Source organism: Arachis stenosperma, chromosome 9, assembly GCF_014773155.1.
Source record: "Arachis stenosperma cultivar V10309 chromosome 9, arast.V10309.gnm1.PFL2, whole genome shotgun sequence".
NCBI lineage: Eukaryota > Viridiplantae > Streptophyta > Magnoliopsida > Fabales > Fabaceae > Arachis > Arachis stenosperma.
In genome coordinates, this window is record NC_080385.1 from 1,776,695 (window position 1) to 1,794,563 (window position 17,869).

Consider the following 17,869-nt stretch of genomic DNA (forward strand, 5'->3'; position numbering starts at 1 on the left):
ATGTTTTCTGTTTAGTATTTTTCTGTTTAATTTTGTCATGTCTTGAGTCTCATGGAAAAAGGCAAACAGTGAGGTTTGTAAGAAAAAGCCATAGAGCGGAAAAAGGCAGAGAGTGCAAAATTAAAAGAAAAAGCCCTAGATGTCTTAGAGTTCCTTTGTACATCTGTGTTGTGTTTCATGATTCTGTGGGAATCCCCTTGTAAGTTGGGTTAGCACTTTACAAGTTGTAATCTGGATGATTATAGTGAAATTCCATCATTGTTGTGATGGAGACTGGATGTAGGCTGCACTGCACTTAGCAGCTGAACCAGGATATATCTGGGCGTCATCTTCTCTCTCTCTCCTACTTCAATTCTGTTTTTATTATTCAAGATGCAGCATCAAAAATATCTCATGCCAAGTGACGAGACAAAATGAAAATGTCTCGTGACTAGGGACGAGATAAAACAGAAAAGTCTCATCTAAAGTCCAGCAAGTATCAGCAAGCGAAAAAGGGGGCTAAGATTCAACCCCCCTTCTCTTAGCCACTGAAACCATCAATTGGTATCAGAGCTTGGTCTCAAAGAGATCAAGCTTTGCAGCTTGGAGTAAAGATCCTAATGGCGGAAAACAGTGGCACAAATGTGGTGTCTTATAATCTGACAGAAGGCCAATCAAGCAACAGACCTCCTCTTTTCAATGGGAAAAATTATACCTATTGGAAGGAGAGGATGAAGATATTTGTACAAGCTGTAGATTACAGACTTTGGAAGATCATCTTGGAGGGTCCGAAATTTCCGACTACCACAAATGCTCAAGGGGTTACCTCCCTTAAACCGGAAGCAAGCTGGACCGAGGAAGATAGGAAGAAGGTGGAGTTAAATGCCAAAGCAACCAATCTGCTCAATTGTGCTATCAGCTTTGAGGAGTACCGACGAGTATCACGATGCACAACGGCAAAGGAAATCTGGGACAAGTTGCAAATCACCCATGAAGGAACCACCATTGTAAAAAAGACTCGGACAGACATGTTAAACAGGGAATATGAAATGTTTACAATGAAGGAAGGAGAGTCCATCAATGAACTGTTCGAACGGTTCAATGCCATCACTATTGGCTTAGATGCTCTTGGAATCACACATTCAGAATCTGTGCTAGTGAGAAGAGTGCTGAGGTGTCTCACAAAAGAATGGGAAACAAAAGCCCTAATTATTTCTGATAGTAGCAACCTAGATTCCATGACACTTGATGATTTGAGAGGAAATTTACTTGCTTTTGAAAATTCCTATTTGAAAAAAGATTCAAAAAAGAAAGGAATTGCATTTTCTTCTGTGACTAACCCTCTGGATGATGAGTCCAGTGATAACTCTTCTGAAAATGAGTTTGTGTTGTTTGCAAAAAAATTCTGGAAAATGGCAAAGCTTAAAAGCAAAGGCGGCAGCTCCAGGAGGACGAAGAAAGATCTTAGCAAAGTAACCTGTTTCAACTGCAAGGAATTAGGACACTTCAAATCTGACTGTCCCAAGTTAAAGAAGGAAGAAAAGCCAAGAAAAGGAAAGAAGAAAGGACTAATGGCTTCATGGGAAGAGTTGAAAAATGACTCAGATGATGATGATGAGAAATCAGAAACCAAGTCCCAACAGTGTCTTATGGCAGATCATGTAGATCAGGTAGTCTTTCATAACCCTAACACTGAAGATCTTCATCTTATGATAGACCACCTTTCTGAAAAAATAAGATGCTTTCTATTGGAAAATCAAGAACTTGAACAACAAGTCACCATTCTTCAAGCTGAAAACAGTTTTCTAAAAGAAAAAGTAAGAGAGGCCGAAACTGTTTGTGATCTCGTTGAAGAGAATAAGCAGTTAAGAGCCCAAATTAAAAGTTGTGAAAGTGATCATTCAGTTCTTGCATATGTGAATTGTTTTAAACAAAATGAAGAGTTGCTTAAAGAGGTTAACAGACTTAAAGAAGACTTAGCCAAGTTCACCCAAAGTTCTGAAAATTTAAATCAAATCTTGGCTAGTCAGAAACCTCTTTATGATAAAGCTGGTTTGGGTTCTTATAAATCTGAAAAATCACATTTTGAAAACATTGCTTCATCTTCAAATAATGCAAAGTATCAAGACCCAACCTGTTTTAACAAAACAGCAACTCCAAGATTTTGTAGACTATGCAATCGAAATGGACACTTTCCCATTCAATGTTTCTTTGGTGAAAGAATGATTGGTGACAAGGTTTATAAAGTTGTTTTTTATTACAATGGCTTAGGACATAGAAGATGGAATCTCAACCAAAAGGCCATTAGAAATGTTGCATATTGATCTCTTTGGTCCTACTAGAACCCAAAGTTTAGGAGGTAAACACTATGGTCTTGTGGTGGTAGATGATTACTCTAGATTTGGTTGGGTACTTTTTCTTGCTCATAAGAATGATGCATTCTATGCCTTCTCCACCCTTTGTAAGAAAATTCAAAATGAAAAAGATTTGAAAATTGCCCATTTGAGAAGTGATCACGGAAGAGAATTTGAAAATCAAGATTTTGAAAAATTCTGTGATGACTTAGGGATTTCTCATAACTTTTCATGCCCTCGAACCCCCCAACAAAATGGGGTGGTTGAAAGAAGGAATCGAAGCCTTCAAGAAATGACTAGGGCCATGCTATGTGAGAATGAAATTCCCAAATTTTTATGGGCTGAAGCTGTGAACACAGCATGTTATATTTTGAATAGAACAATCATTAGAAAAGGGTTAAAGAAAACTCCTTATGAGCTATGGAAAGGAACCCCTCCAAATCTTAAGTATTTTCATGTTTTTGGATGCAAATGCTTTGTACTTAACAATAAAGAAAACCTTGGAAAATTTGATCCAAAATCATATGAAGGAATGTTTGTTGGATATTCCACCACAAGCAAGGCTTATAGAGTTTATCTCAAAGAGCATAGGACCATAGAGGAATCCATACATGTTACCTTTTGTGATTCTAACTTAATTCCCAGTATTGTAAAGGGTAGTGATTCAGATTGTGAAGAGGATGGAACAAGTAAAGAAAATCCCAAAACTGTGGAGAATGAAGAATCTGTCAGCCCTGTTTTATCTCGTCAGATTGAAGGAGAAACTTCCATTTTGTCTCCTGAGCAGACACGAGAAACTGGAACAGTGAGACCATCAGACGTTCATCAAAGTTCAACTTCTGTCCGAAAGCCCAGAGAATGGAAGTCCATGAGGGGCTATCCTCATGATTTCATCATTGGTGATCCCTCTCAAGGTGTAACCACAAGATCCTCCACCAAAAGGCAAACCGAATCAAGCAACTTTGCTCTCTTGTCACAATTGGAGCCCAACAATGTCAAACAAGCTCTTGAAGATCCATCATGGGTCAAAGCCATGGAAGAGGAGCTTGCTCAATTTGACAAGAATAAGGTTTGGACTTTAGTACCTCATCCGGATGGTAAGAAGGTAACGGGTACTAAGTGGGTTTTCAAAAATAAACTTGGTGAGGATGGACAAGTTGTTCGTAACAAGGCTAGATTAGTGGCCCAAGGTTACGATCAAGAAGAGGGAATAGATTTTGATGAGTCTTTTGCTCCGGTAGCTAGAATGGAAGCAATTAGGTTGCTTCTTGCCTATGCTGCCCATAAAGGTTTTAAAATGTTTCAAATGGATGTTAAATGTGCTTTCCTTAATGGCTTTATTGATAGAGAAGTGTATGTGGCTCAACCCCCCGGTTTTGAACATAAAGATTTTCCTAATCATGTTTTTAAACTTTCAAAGGCTCTTTATGGCCTTAGACAAGCTCCTAGAGCTTGGTATGAAAGGCTTAGTGCCTTCTTATTAGAAAATCATTTTCAAAGGGGAACCACCGACACTACTTTGTTCATTAAAGTTTCTAATGATGACATTCTTCTTGTTCAAGTTTATGTGGATGATATTGTGTTTGGATCAGCCAATGAGACCTTGTGTGAAGAGTTTGGAAAACTCATGACTAGTGAGTTTGAAATGAGTTTAATGGGAGAGCTAACCTTCTTTCTTGGCCTCCAAATTAAACAAACTCCTAGTGGTACATTCATTCACCAAGGCAAGTATGCTAAAGAATTGATAAAGAAATTTGGCTTAGAAAATTCCAAATCAATGGGAACACCAATGCATCCTAATACTAAACTTGATAAAGATGATGATGGCCTAGATGTGGATGAAACACGGTATAGAGGAATGATTGGTTCACTAATGTATCTTACATCCTCTAGACCGGATATTGTTCAAAGTGTGGGTGTATGTTCAAGATTTCAATCTCACCCAAAAGAATCCCATTTAACGGCTGTTAAACGCATCATTAGATACATTAAGGGAACATGTGATTATGGTTTATGGTATCCAAAATCTGATGATTTTTGTGCAGTAGGGTTTTGTGATGCAGATTATGCGGGAGATCGAGTGGATAGAAGGAGCACTTCGGGCATGTGTTGCTTCCTTGGAAGCTCACTCAACATGTGGTCAAGCAAGAAACAAGCCACAGTGGCTCTATCCACAGCTGAAGCTGAATATATATCCGCATCTGCTTGTTGTTCTCAATTAATTTGGTTAAAAACTCAATTGGAAGATTACAAATTAAAGATCAATAGCATACCCTTATTTTGTGATAACATGAGTGCAATAAATATTTCAAAAAATCCTGTTTTGCACTCAAGAACAAAGCACATTGAAATTAAATATCATTTCATTAGGGAACATGTGCAAAAGGGTACTATTGATATTCAATTTGTAAAATCTGAAGAACAACTTGCTGATATTTTTACAAAACCCCTCTGTGAAGATAGATTCTGCACCTTAAGAAACAGTTTGGGAATGATAGAATTAAGTTCTGTTGAAAATTTGTGAACTTTTTGATTCTGTGCGGTTTTGTCTCGTAGGAAAGCAGGAGACAAATTTCAGGTTGTGTTGAATGGGCCATGATTCAGGGGGAGACTGCGCAGACTTTAATGGGCCCACATAATCAAGTTTGACCTCTCATTGAATTTTTAATGACTCCTCACTTTATGATGATCAAATCTTTTGAGTGTCATTTCAAATCTCATTGGAAGTAGTTAATGTCAAATCAAATCTTTCTCTCTCCAACTAATCCCTTGATTCAAGGAACCTTCTTTTCAAATTCTTGGGAAACCGCCTTGGGTAATAACCGCACATAATGATCATTAACCACTCCCATCATTCTCTCTCCAATCAACATTTAATGCTCTCTTAACCTCCCTTCACTTCTCACCTTCGGCCAACCTTTCTTCTTCCACCACCATTATCTCTCTCCATAATGAAAAAGAAAACCGCTTCAAGAAAAAGTGGAAGAATCAATCTCTCTCAAAAACCGTTCACCCCACAAACACACACTCATATTCACATTCACTCTACATCCTCTTCCTCTCCCTCTCAATCGGCCAAACCAACATCCACCATGAGAAAGAAGATTGCTCACAAGAGTTCTGGCCGTGGCAAAAATAAAGAGCCCAGCGTTGATGAAGAATCGTCACAGACATCTCCCGTTCCATCTCCACCACCGCGGTCACCCAAGAAGGCAACCCCAACACCATCAAGAAAAAGCTCTCAGAAGCCCAAAGGTTTCGTGTTCCATGACACCAGGGAACCAGCCAATCTCGAGTCACTGGAGTTCAAGAACAAGTTCAACAAGCCTCATTCTCACTTTGATCCATCCAGATTCCTGAATTGTGCATGTTATGAATTTCATCAAGAAATTCTGGAGAAGAGGCATATCTGTCTCTCCTATCTGGTAAATCTTGATTATCTGTCAACAAAAGGAATTATCTTGCAACCACTGTTTGATAACATCAAGTGGACTCCTCTGCTACACATTCACAAAATGGTGTACCCGAAACTGGTTCGGCAATTTTATGCAAACCTCAGAATGATTGACGGTGCTCTTCACTCTTATGTGAAACATGTGCATATGGTTCTGAACTCAGAAACTCTCAGTGCTGCCCTTGGATACACGGACGAGGGACCAAGAGTGTACATGAATGACAAATGGGATGATCATATTGGGATGACTTACAAGCAGATTCTCTTCCATATTTGCGCAAACATGTCTGGATTAGATGGCACGGTCCCTACTCATAAAGCCCTTGGACCAACCAATTCTTTGCTGCATCGCATCATTACCCTCATTCTAACTCCACAGAGTGGTTCACACAATAGGGTAACTGTATCTGATTCCTTGATAATCTTTGCTCTTGTTACTTCTACTCCTATTTCATTTGCATACCTTATGATCAGACATATGTGGGACTCTGTAAGAAGTACAAAAAAGGCTAATTTACCTTATGGAATGTTTCTCACGTGTATTTTTGAGTACTATAAGGTAGATTTAACCAATGAGGATGTGGAGAACAAAACTTCCATGATCAAAGGTGGTGGTGCGGTAAAAGGGACAAAGAGCAAGAAACCGATGCCTATGGATAGTGATCTAGAAAGTCAGCTTGAATCTTCTAAGGGAACTGAGTCATCAAGGGAAATCCTCACTGAATTCTCTAACATGTCCACTCTCATGATTCAATTCCATAGAGCTGCTCGAAAGCTAGCCTATGAAAATGAACGTGCATGAGGCAGATGCAAAGAGCGAGTGGGTATGATGCTGGAAAATCTGGAAAAAGATCTGGGCGCTGCCAGTGAGGAAGATGCTGCAGATTCTGATTACAATCTGTCTGATGATTAGTATTTATTTTATTTGATATTGGCTTAAGTAGGCTCAATCCTTCTTTTTGTTTTTTGTATGAGCGTAACTTCAAACTCCCTGCTCTGTGATACTGTCAAACACTCATGTCCATGTTGTGCTATCCATCATGTTTTGTGCAGGTGTCCCCCCATGATGACAAAAGGGGGAGGAAAATATGTTTCCAAAATTGAAATTGGAAACAAAGAAAAACAGGGGATGAGAAGAATAAGAACAGAGATGAAATTTTCAACTTTGAAAATTCATGATCTCTCTTGTTCAAAAGATGCATGTTATTTGATGATAATATTTGCATTGTTCCAACTGAATTTGGCTTATCATGTTTTGATTACTTTGATTTGGCATCTGGTTTATAGCTATGCTTGATTTTTATGCCCTGCTGATTGATCAATTATTGATAGCCTTATTGTCTTGAAAATGTATTTTTGGCAGTTCCTCTAAAAATTGTATAAAGCGTCAAAAACTGCCTTATTCTGCTTTACAAATATTTTCCTTATGTTATTTTGCTCTGATATATTGAAAAGGAAAATGTTTGGATTTTTTGTTAATGTTTTGAGCAGAAAATCAATTATGATAACAAATAAGTTTTTGATTATCACCAAACTCTGCTCATAGATCAAGCATTCAACATTTTCAAACAAATATGTTGAATAACATTGTTATTTTGAAGCTTGATTGTTACAGGTTTTATGCTTCCCTTGGTATAGTAGCACATATTGAGGGGGAGCCATGTAACATTTGGAAAGGGAAGAAATTCAATTCTCAAAGGGAGTACTTGTACTCTAATATTTAATTTCTTTCCATTTCAATTTTAATAATGTTTGTCATCAAGGGGGAGATTGATGAGTTTGGAAAACTCCAAATTAATTTTTGTGATGAACAAACATTGTTAAAATATATAATTACAAAATTATTAATAATGTTAGTTGATTATATGCTAATTGATAATTTTGTATTGCAGGAATTAAATTGGGCCGAAATAAAAAGGAAAATGGTGCCAGCCCAATTTACATTCAGCCTTGGTTTTGATAATAAATTGAAAATGGCTGTTTTAATGTTGCTTGGGCCCAAATGATTTTGATTGCTCTAAGCCCAAGTGGATCACATGCTTTCCATTTGTTTTATGCATGCTCCAAATCTTATCAGGAAAGCAAATGTTATTAATGGGCCAAGATCAAATATTGTTGCAATCAAGCCCATATTTTACAAGAGTTCTTCATGCATGATCCGAAACCAAAGAAGGAAGAAAGCAAAATTGCCTTCAACGGATCCAAAGATTCAAACATTAGATGGATTCCAAAATTCATTTAATTACAATATATTGCATGGGAACTATGAGAGAGAATATGAGTGACTTTGATTTGATGGACATCATTGAGCTACACGTTACTCAGTAAAGGGAAGTGAACACTTATTTTGCTTCATCAATCTTGCTTTAGTCAATGTTCAATTTCTCTCTCTTCTCTCTCATCTCTTTCTTCTTCTCTCTTCGGTTAATACACAGAAAGTATTGGTAGCCATGGAAGCAAATGTAAGCTACCGAAAGGAAGGGAGAACAAGCTACAAGACCATCATGATGATGGCACGAAAAAGAAAATCAAAAGTATGTTGTGGCTGAGATTGTCACCAAATATGGTAAGATTTGGTGAGGTAATCTCGGATCCTCCATACCCAAAAAAGGAAGATGAAGATTCGGCCAGCAGAAAGATCTTGGAGGCGTGACTTGTCTTCGTTTCTGATCAACCACCACAGGGAGTAGCTAGAGTGGCGAAGTGATGGTTGAAGGCAGAAGTTGAAGCAGAAGAAGTCATCATCATCATGAAGCATCAAGGGCCAGAAATCCATCTTGGAGAGGAAGCCAAGGATGGAGCGCTCGGATTGATGAAGAGTGGTGACCAAGGAAGGACTAGAGGTATTTCCATGTTGGTTTTTGCATGTGTCACCTCTTCTCTCTGTATGGCCGAACCGGTTTTTGTTGAAGGAAAAGAAGCTGAGCTTGGGTCTGGTTTTCAAACTGTGAAGGCGTCACTTCTTTATAAAAGAGGTGAACAGTCATGGTTTGAATCAAGAAAAAGAGTAAGATTTGAGAGTGCAAGGCACAGAGTTCTCAGAGCTTCCTAAGCTAGTAGTTCTCTTCTCCTTCAATGTTTTCTGTTTAGTATTTTTCTGTTTAATTTTGTCATGTCTTGAGTCTCATGGAAAAAGGCAAACAGTGAGGTTTGTAAGAAAAAGCCATAGAGCGGAAAAAGGCAGAGAGTGCAAAATTAAAAGAAAAAGCCCTAGATGTCTTAGAGTTCCTTTGTACATCTGTGTTGTGTTTCATGATTCTGTGGGAATCCCCTTGTAAGTTGGGTTAGCACTTTACAAGTTGTAATCTGGATGATTATAGTGAAATTCCATCATTGTTGTGATGGAGACTGGATGTAGGCTGCACTGCACTTAGCAGCTGAACCAGGATATATCTGGGCGTCATCTTCTCTCTCTCTCCTACTTCAATTCTGTTTTTATTATTCAAGATGCAGCATCAAAAATATCTCATGCCAAGTGACGAGACAAAATGAAAATGTCTCGTGACTAGGGACGAGATAAAACAGAAAAGTCTCATCTAAAGTCCAGCAAGTATCAGCAAGCGAAAAAGGGGGCTAAGATTCAACCCCCCCTTCTCTTAGCCACTGAAAACATCATTAATTATAGTTCTATCACGTTTTTTTTTATTTAAGATTTTTTTATGGATTTGTATAAATTTTTTTATTCATCTTATGTTAATTTTTTTAAAAAAAGTCAATGACGGTTGAATTTTAAATATTTTAATTATGAAATCTTTGATACTATATTATTATATTATTTTCTTAAAACTTTAAACTAATAAAAAAAATACACAAATAATTACATCTCTAACAACTCTAATAAAAATTGTTCGTTTGGTAATAAAAATATGTTTACAATTACAAAGACAACAGAATCTTAGTTATAATGAATATCATAATAAGCAAAGGATATATAATCAAGTGAAAAAGATGATCATAACCCTTAATGAAGATTATCGAACAAAAAAACATGGCACAACAATAACATTAATTAATAATCTAGCTAAAACGACGAGTTTCCTATTTAAGTACATATCATTAAGTCTTAATACATAAACAGAAGTTTGATTCATAGTTGTACATCAATTCAAGGCTTCAAGCTATATATATAAAAATAAAGGCATGCTTAATTTCCTCAATATAATATAAAAGAAACGAAAACACAAATATAAAATAATAATAAAATAATAATAATCATGATCATCAAAACGTGCACAACAACATTAATAATTAATTAGAAGACTAAACATTTTTTTCTTTAATTTCATCTATCTCTATATATGTCTTTTCAATTTGCCACGCATCTGATCTCTTCATAATCCTAAGCCTCTTGCATGATTCCATAAACATTCTGCAAAATTAAATTACCTCCATGATTAATATAATCACATTATTTTTTCAATACTATATATTTTCATATATAATAATTTTAACATATGAAAAAGGAATAATATTATTATTTCAACTTCAAACAAAAATGAACATAGTAAATAATTATAATAAAGTGGAAATTTAGGTACTGTCGACTTCACGTGAAGTTAACAATGAAGAGTTGTTAGATAATTTGACTGATTTAACTAAATTTAAATTTAACGATTCTCAACTATCAATTTTACGAGAAGTCTATTGTACATGAATTTTCACACTATAATAATCATAATGATTATTTAGGAATACTTATTTATGTTTAATTTGTTGGTGTTTGAAAAGTCCATATAATTATTGATGGAGACAATTATTATTCTTGGAAATGTGGCCAACTAAGAAGCTTTATTTAAATATTCTGTTTATTACTTTGGTGCATCCAATCTAAAAATAATGGCTATGGCTTTTTCAGAGTACCCCATTATGAATGATTGTTTCTCCATTCTCAATTTGATGTATTCAACATTATAACGAGGGATTATTCACGCATGTCGGTTATATGGGGTCCAAGATATATTGTCGGTTAAAATAAATAAATAAATATTCATAAAAATTTTCTACTACTCTCAAGCTCAAGCTTAAAAAATGGGGAAGGGGAAGGGGGAAATTTAATTTGAAAGTTTAAAAAGTTGTTTAATTTTCAGGTTTTAAAAAAGTTGTTGAATTTTTCAGTTCAAAAAGGTTGTTTTTATTTTGGTTCGTTTAATTTTCTGTTTTATCTTTTTCGGAATAATATTTTTTTGTAATTTTAATTTCATTCTTTCATTCTAAATCTGAAAAAATATTAATATAAATGTATAAAATTTTGAATTTAAAATTATTTGAAATTATTTGGAGTTTTTCTAACTATTATTAGTTATTAAAATTTTAAGAGAGCATTTGTTTTCAGGGTTAAAAAATATATTCCGAGAAATTATAATTTCAAGAATATTATTTTTGACTATTATAAAAAAGATTTATTTGTTTAATAGTACAAATTATTGGAAATTATTTTTAGTATTTCCAATAATAAATTACAATTTTGTTTGTTTTATTATACATATTTTTAGGAATAGATCTTTAATTATCAAAATACCCCCATATCAATAAATAGAAGAATTCTTTTTCCAGAAATATAACAGTTAAGAAATATATTAGTAATTTTATATGCTAACATGAAACTCTCAAATATTCATTTTTTTGGATGACATAACAATTTCGAGTTTTGACAATAAATTTTTCTTATAGATAAATTATTTCTAAAAATTAAAACAAACATAGAAATAATATATATTCATGGACAATTTTCAAAAATAAATTAAAATTTCTTATAACAAATGCCAACTAAAATTTTATTCACTGTTTTCATGACATGGAAATAGAAAACATAAGAACTACAAAATCCTATGAATTTTGCTACAAAATGATTTTGGCAAACTCATCTTCTGAGTTAAATACAATAATATTAAAGAGAAAAAAAAATTAAAATTTATTTTATTTAACATTCATTAATTGTTACTTTTAATTAATAATTTTGGGACAAATAGTTTAGTTGATAATTGATTAGGTTGTAATCAGGCATGCATCTTTAATTAGTAGTTGAGTAATTAAACCTAATTAAGCACCACCAATAACACAATAATGGCAATTGACCAAATTAAAAAAAAAAAAGAAGAAGAAGAAGCTAGACATCAGAATTAAGTAACCGAAATTTATATTCTAATTTCTAAATAGCAAATAGAATTATTGAATTCAAGAAATGGAACATAGTTGTTGGTATTAGTGGATGATTGAAGCTGACTCTATAACAGTAGACAAAAGATTTTGGTGGTTTACTTGGCTTGTATCTTTCAAGATTATCACTTGTCTCAGACATACTTAGATCCCTCCACCCAAAATTCAGGAAATTGTTCCATTTTTTGTGTGCTTTTTAGGATAATTTGAACCCTCTCTATAATATATTTTTAATCAATGTATTTAAATTCAATATAATATCTAAGCATATTAATTTATAACCTATAACAAGTACTGTTCTTAAAAATTAAAATATTAATTAGTCAAATCCCTCTATTATTATCCCATAAGAAAAAAATACAATATATATAATACTATTTTTTTTTAAAAAATAAATATTAAATAAATAAAAATGTAAATGAAGTAATATATGCATGTTTTGAAATCTTGAAAATAATTTTCCTTTTGTTTAGCAAGTGGAAGAATGCTTATAAAAAATTTGATTAAGAGAATAATTTTTTTTTATTTTTATGTTTAGTCTTTAATTTATTTCATATTGTATATCAAAAGTATATTCACATTATTTCATAAAATAAAAATAAAAATATTTGACAACAAAAAAAAAATAACTAAAAATAATTAAAATTTATTTTATTTAATATTTATTAATTTTAATAATAATTAAAAAATATTAAATAAAATAAATTTTGACGGTTTTTTTTAATATTATTGTAATAAAAAATATATTTATATTTGTTTGATATTGCAATATAATAAATAAAAATAACAGATCTAACAATATAGATATAACAAAATAAAATTAGAAGGAAGCTAATTAAATTAAGGGTCATAATAATAATTAGGGACTTACTCCCAAGGAACATCTCCAACAAGCATCCAATCACCCTCTTTGTCCTCATAAATGGGAACGTGTTCACAGTTCTCTGGATCCTTCAATGCTTCCCCTGCCGACATATATAATCATTTAATTTATTTTTTTTTTCATAAACCAAAATGTTTAATTGTGTCATTATTCTATATATATGCTTTTTGATGTGTTTATAATTTATATGTTTGGTTCCCTTATTACCTTTAATCACATTCTAATTGAGTGCTTATGAATAGTTAATTAGTATTAGTATCATTATTATATACAACATAATCCAGTGTGCATAAATTCTTTTGTATATGAGATGATTACTTGCCACTTCAGCTTTATATATATATATGCACGCCATCACCTAATTATAAGGAGAATGTCTAATTATTATTAAACATACTAATTATAATTGTTGTCCCACTTTTGTCCTTCTTTAATTATAATATTATTTATACATTAAAATCAACTATTAAAATTAATTACTATATAATTTTATATAAATATATATAATTTAATATATATTTAATATATATTTTATACTGATAATTAATTTTATTGTATATCTAACTGATTATTGATCTATGTATAATTTTTTAAATTATTTTGCTATTACTAATTAATTATATTTTTGTTATTTTTTTAAATTAAAAATGAAATTGTTATCGAACTATAACTCAAATAACATAGTCTTTTCATATTTACTCAAAAATTACAAGTTCAAGCATAGAAAAATTATGACATTTGAACTATAACTCGACAATTATATTTTTTCTATGCTTATTATTAACATTACACAAAATATTCTTCAAGATCCTTATGTTTATATTCCATAATATATGCCGGTCAATATAGATTTGACTTATATAATTAGCATATTAATCTACCGTGAAGTTATATATGTTGACTTACATATATAGAATACACGTAACGCTTTAAGAATAACTAAAAAAGCCTTTTATTCTATTATGTATATTACATAGTACTAAAGGATTAATGGAAAGTGTTACTTATAGTCCTTCTCGTGTTGCTAATTACCCTTATTAATACAGTAATTAGTATAAGGTCCACGATCTATGCCTATGTGGTCCTCATCATCATGATCAACATAAAGAAACTAAGATATATAATATATATATATATATATATATATATATATATATATATATATATTAGAAAAATATTATAAGTAATTTACACTAGTTTCTTTCTAGTTAAGGCAAGATCACGGGATATGTTAAATTGTTAACTTATTTAAATCTCATGTATTTAAGTCAAGGCAAGCATATACAAAAAATTACCATTATATAGTTCAAGCGTGCACTACTCCATATAATATTACAGTCAGTGTTTTTATTATCTGTTCCTTTTTTTTTTTTATCTGTTTTATTTTTAAAATTTTATGAAATAAATAATAAAAAAACCCAGAATATTATTCTCTCTTTTGTTTTTTAAAAGAAATCTTTTTAATTTTTTTATATATGAATTCTGAAAAAAAAAATCAATAAAGGAAAACTAGAAATTAAGGTAGAAACTGAAAAGAAAACCCAGTTTTTTCATAAAATCAAATATATATACTACCTAATCCTCCTCTATATATATTTTTGCATGTCTTGATTATTACTTAAGCATGTTTACCCTATTTTTATATCATGAAAATTGAAAACATCATGTAATGTAACAAACAATAAGAAAGCTATATATATAATAGTTCAAGAAAAATAATGTAATGATAATGCAAATTAAAATAAAAACTCACCCATTCCATAGCAACCAAAGAGCTTCTCCAAGGCCAAGGCTAACTCAGAGTATCCCTTATGCATTCCCAAATCAATTTTCCTCAAGAAAGGAGCACCATCCATGCTAACCTTCACATACATCTTTGTAGTCTCATTCATGCTGTTCTTCTTCCGGTACGAGCACACTGGAGGCCACCCTACGACCTGAGCCTTCGACTCAGTAGTCTTCAGGTTGCCTCCAGTGTTACTCTTCTTCTCGTTATCACCATTACCATCAATCTCCGAAAACATTCTCTTCTTCTCATTCTTATTAATACTCACCAAACTTTTAGGCTCTCCGGGTAAACCTAACCTTAGCTCCGTGATTTCAAGTCCGAGACCTTCTCTGGCCATACTCGATCAGTATATCAAAATTAAACTCTTTTGTATTTTGAGAATAATTTTTTTTCTCCTCCCCTCTTGTTTTGATAAGAAAATATATATAGTGAAGAAACAATGCTTTTTGCCTAAGAATGAAGAAAGAACTTAGTGTTATATATATATGATATAAATTAACATAAGCTTAGTGATTGTATATATAAAATGAGAAAGGAAAGGACATAGTGGGAGCAAAGACAGGTCAAGGAATGGGAAATTGTCGGTCACATGAGAAACAATTGTGGGGACAGATTGTTCCCTAAACAAAACCAAACCCAATACAGGCCAGCACTAATTAAATTGGATACATAGGACACATCTAACGGCTGTTGATGATTTGTGATTAATTTCGATTCGATCGTGGCCGTTCGATTAGATGACTAGGAACATGCCATGTGATTTGCTTCATTGAGGGGGTTCTGTGCAATAAATTATTACCTTTAGCGAGGGTTACATGAAGAAGGTGCATCATGTATATAGAATCCCTTATATATGTATGTTTATGTGTAATATCAATATCTAGATTTTTTTTTTTTAATAAATTATTTTCATTTAGTCATAAAACTATATATATTATTTTCCATAATTTTTCTTTTCTTTTTTCTTTAATGAAATTTGTTGATGTTATATTATTATATGGACGGACTTTAGCTCCTATATTTTGTAAAAGTTATAAATCATTTATTAGAATGTTCAAATCATCAACCATTATTTAAATAAAAATAGCTCATACTTAAGATAATTTAGGAAATTAAATTATCAATTAAAATGGGGTATATCGTGGTTATTCAAATTAATTAGTATAGAGTTCAATTATAAGAACTTGATTTTTTCAAGTAACATCAATTAATTTTTAGAATTAGTTTTTTTATCATACATTCTAAATTCTAGATTTTATTCTAAATCTCAGCTAGTATTATCTTCTTAAATGCACGTAGATGTCAATTTTTACTATTTTTTAAAGGGAGTCACTTAGATAAAGATGTCAAAAACGTCTTCTTTTTAAAGATACTTTTTAATAATTAAAATTTAACATATATAATCGATTAAATTGTGCTATTTTTATTAAAATTAGACCGGACAAATTAGTTTAACCGAAAAATCAATAAATTAAATTTTGAACCGGTCTAAATTAATATTTTTTTTATAAAAACGAACTACAATATCCCTATTATAAAAAATAACTAAAATACTCTTATTATATATTTATTAATGTTAAAAAAATCTAAACCCTAACCTTATAACGACAGAGAAATAAAGGGCTAGAATTTAAGATTCTCAAAATTAATATATATAATAGAAATATTTTAGTCATTTTTTATAATAAATATATTGTAGTTATTATTTTCTATAAAAAATAATATCAATTTAGACTAATTCAAGATTTGATTCACTATTTTTTCAGTCAAATTAATTTATCTGGTCTAATTTTGACTAACATAACACGATTTAATCGATTATATATGTTAATTTTTAATTATTAAAAAATATTTAAAAAAAAGATGTTTTAGACGTCTTTATCTGAGTGACTCCTTTTTAAAATGTAACATCAAAGTGCACATGATAACACTTAATTAATAAACGTTTAACATGTTATGTAATCACTTTTTTAAAAAATTTAAACTAATAAAAAAAATTATGAATTGTTATATCTGTAACAATATATATATATTATATACATATTAATTATATACAGATACATGTATGTTACACATACATACATATACAATTGCATGGCAACATTACATACATATTAATGCATGTGGGATGTGATATATATGTATGACATATAGCAGCTAGCATGCATGTAGATATAAAGTAGTTGATGAAGGTGTGAGGGAGCAAGGAAATGAAATGACCAAAGAAGTAGGGTATCTCTCATCAGTATTATGAACTGTTGTGAAGAATCATCACTCAAAAACACAGCGAATTTCAACATATATGAGTCAAACTATACAAAATTAATTACTTGGGTCCAGGGGAAAACCGTACCATGGGGACACTTTATTCTAAATACTAACTCCCACGGATATGCCATTTCCAAGGTTAGCTATTTATCACAAATTCAAATTTTAGAATTACTTCAAAACTTGCACCTTCATGCATCATTTATTTTCTGTTACTTCGAAAATAATAGAGGTGTATAATTATAGCGGGTAAATTATATATTTAAATAAAATAATATTTAAAATTATCCAACAAATACAATAAATAAGAATTGATTATATTTGGGTGCTGTATTAATTTTATATAAATAGCTACAACTTATAAAGAGGTTTAACCATTTTTATGTAAACCTTTCTAACTCATCGTGAATTACGTTAAAGCATGAAAAACTTATAAATCACTACGTACGTTAGCACGATTTATGAAGAAGAAAAAGTGAAGAATAAAATTTTGCAACTCATATCGGTTTCTGTAGGAATTTTTTTATTTTCAATCCAAATTATATCTAAAAGAAAAAAAATAGTTTATAAAAAATAATAACATTACTTTTATTTTGATAATGTCGCTCATTTTTTATTATTTTTTACAAAATATAATAAAAAATCATATAAAATATAACATTATCAAAATAAAAATTTTATTGTTAATTTTTTTGATATGTAATTTTAAATAAATAGTAGATATATGACGAGCATGCTAAATTTTGATAGGAGCAAGGCTATTCTAATTTTTGAATATGATTAATTTACCTAATTAAACATAGAGTTATCGCAGATGGCACAATTTTATTTTGCTTATAGAAAATAGAGACGCTTGTGAATTATAAGAGATTTTTGCATTATTTTGACTTGATGTCTGATCATTAACTTTGATAAGTCAAGCTTGATCTCGGTCAACTGTGAGAAGGAATGGATGGCGAATATATGTGATTTGCTGGGATGTTTAT

General features: G+C 31.5%; 1 protein-coding gene across 1 annotated transcript; it reads right to left on the reverse strand.

The window, feature by feature from the left end:
* Nucleotides 1-9,809: 9,809 nt before the first annotated feature.
* On the reverse strand, nt 9,810-15,084 carry LOC130950990 (auxin-induced protein IAA6-like). The gene is made up of 3 exons (XM_057879594.1): nt 14,580-15,084; nt 12,815-12,908; nt 9,810-10,156 (listed from the first exon to the last, which is right to left on the reverse strand). Exons 1-3 carry the CDS (start codon nt 14,950-14,952, stop codon nt 10,048-10,050), a joined length of 576 nt encoding a protein of 191 aa, XP_057735577.1. The 5' UTR covers nt 14,953-15,084; the 3' UTR covers nt 9,810-10,047.
* Nucleotides 15,085-17,869: the final 2,785 nt, after the last annotated feature.

Coding starts and splice junctions, on each gene's coding strand:
- LOC130950990 (XM_057879594.1), bottom strand. CDS start 14,952: ATGGCCAGAGAAGGTCTCGGACTTGAAATCACGGAGCTAAGGTTAGGT. Junction 12,909..14,579: donor CTTTGGTTGCTATGGAATGG/GTGAGTTTTTAT, acceptor ATATGTCGGCAG/GGGAAGCATTGAAGGATCCA. Junction 10,157..12,814: donor GTTGGAGATGTTCCTTGGGA/GTAAGTCCCTAA, acceptor TTAATTTTGCAG/AATGTTTATGGAATCATGCA.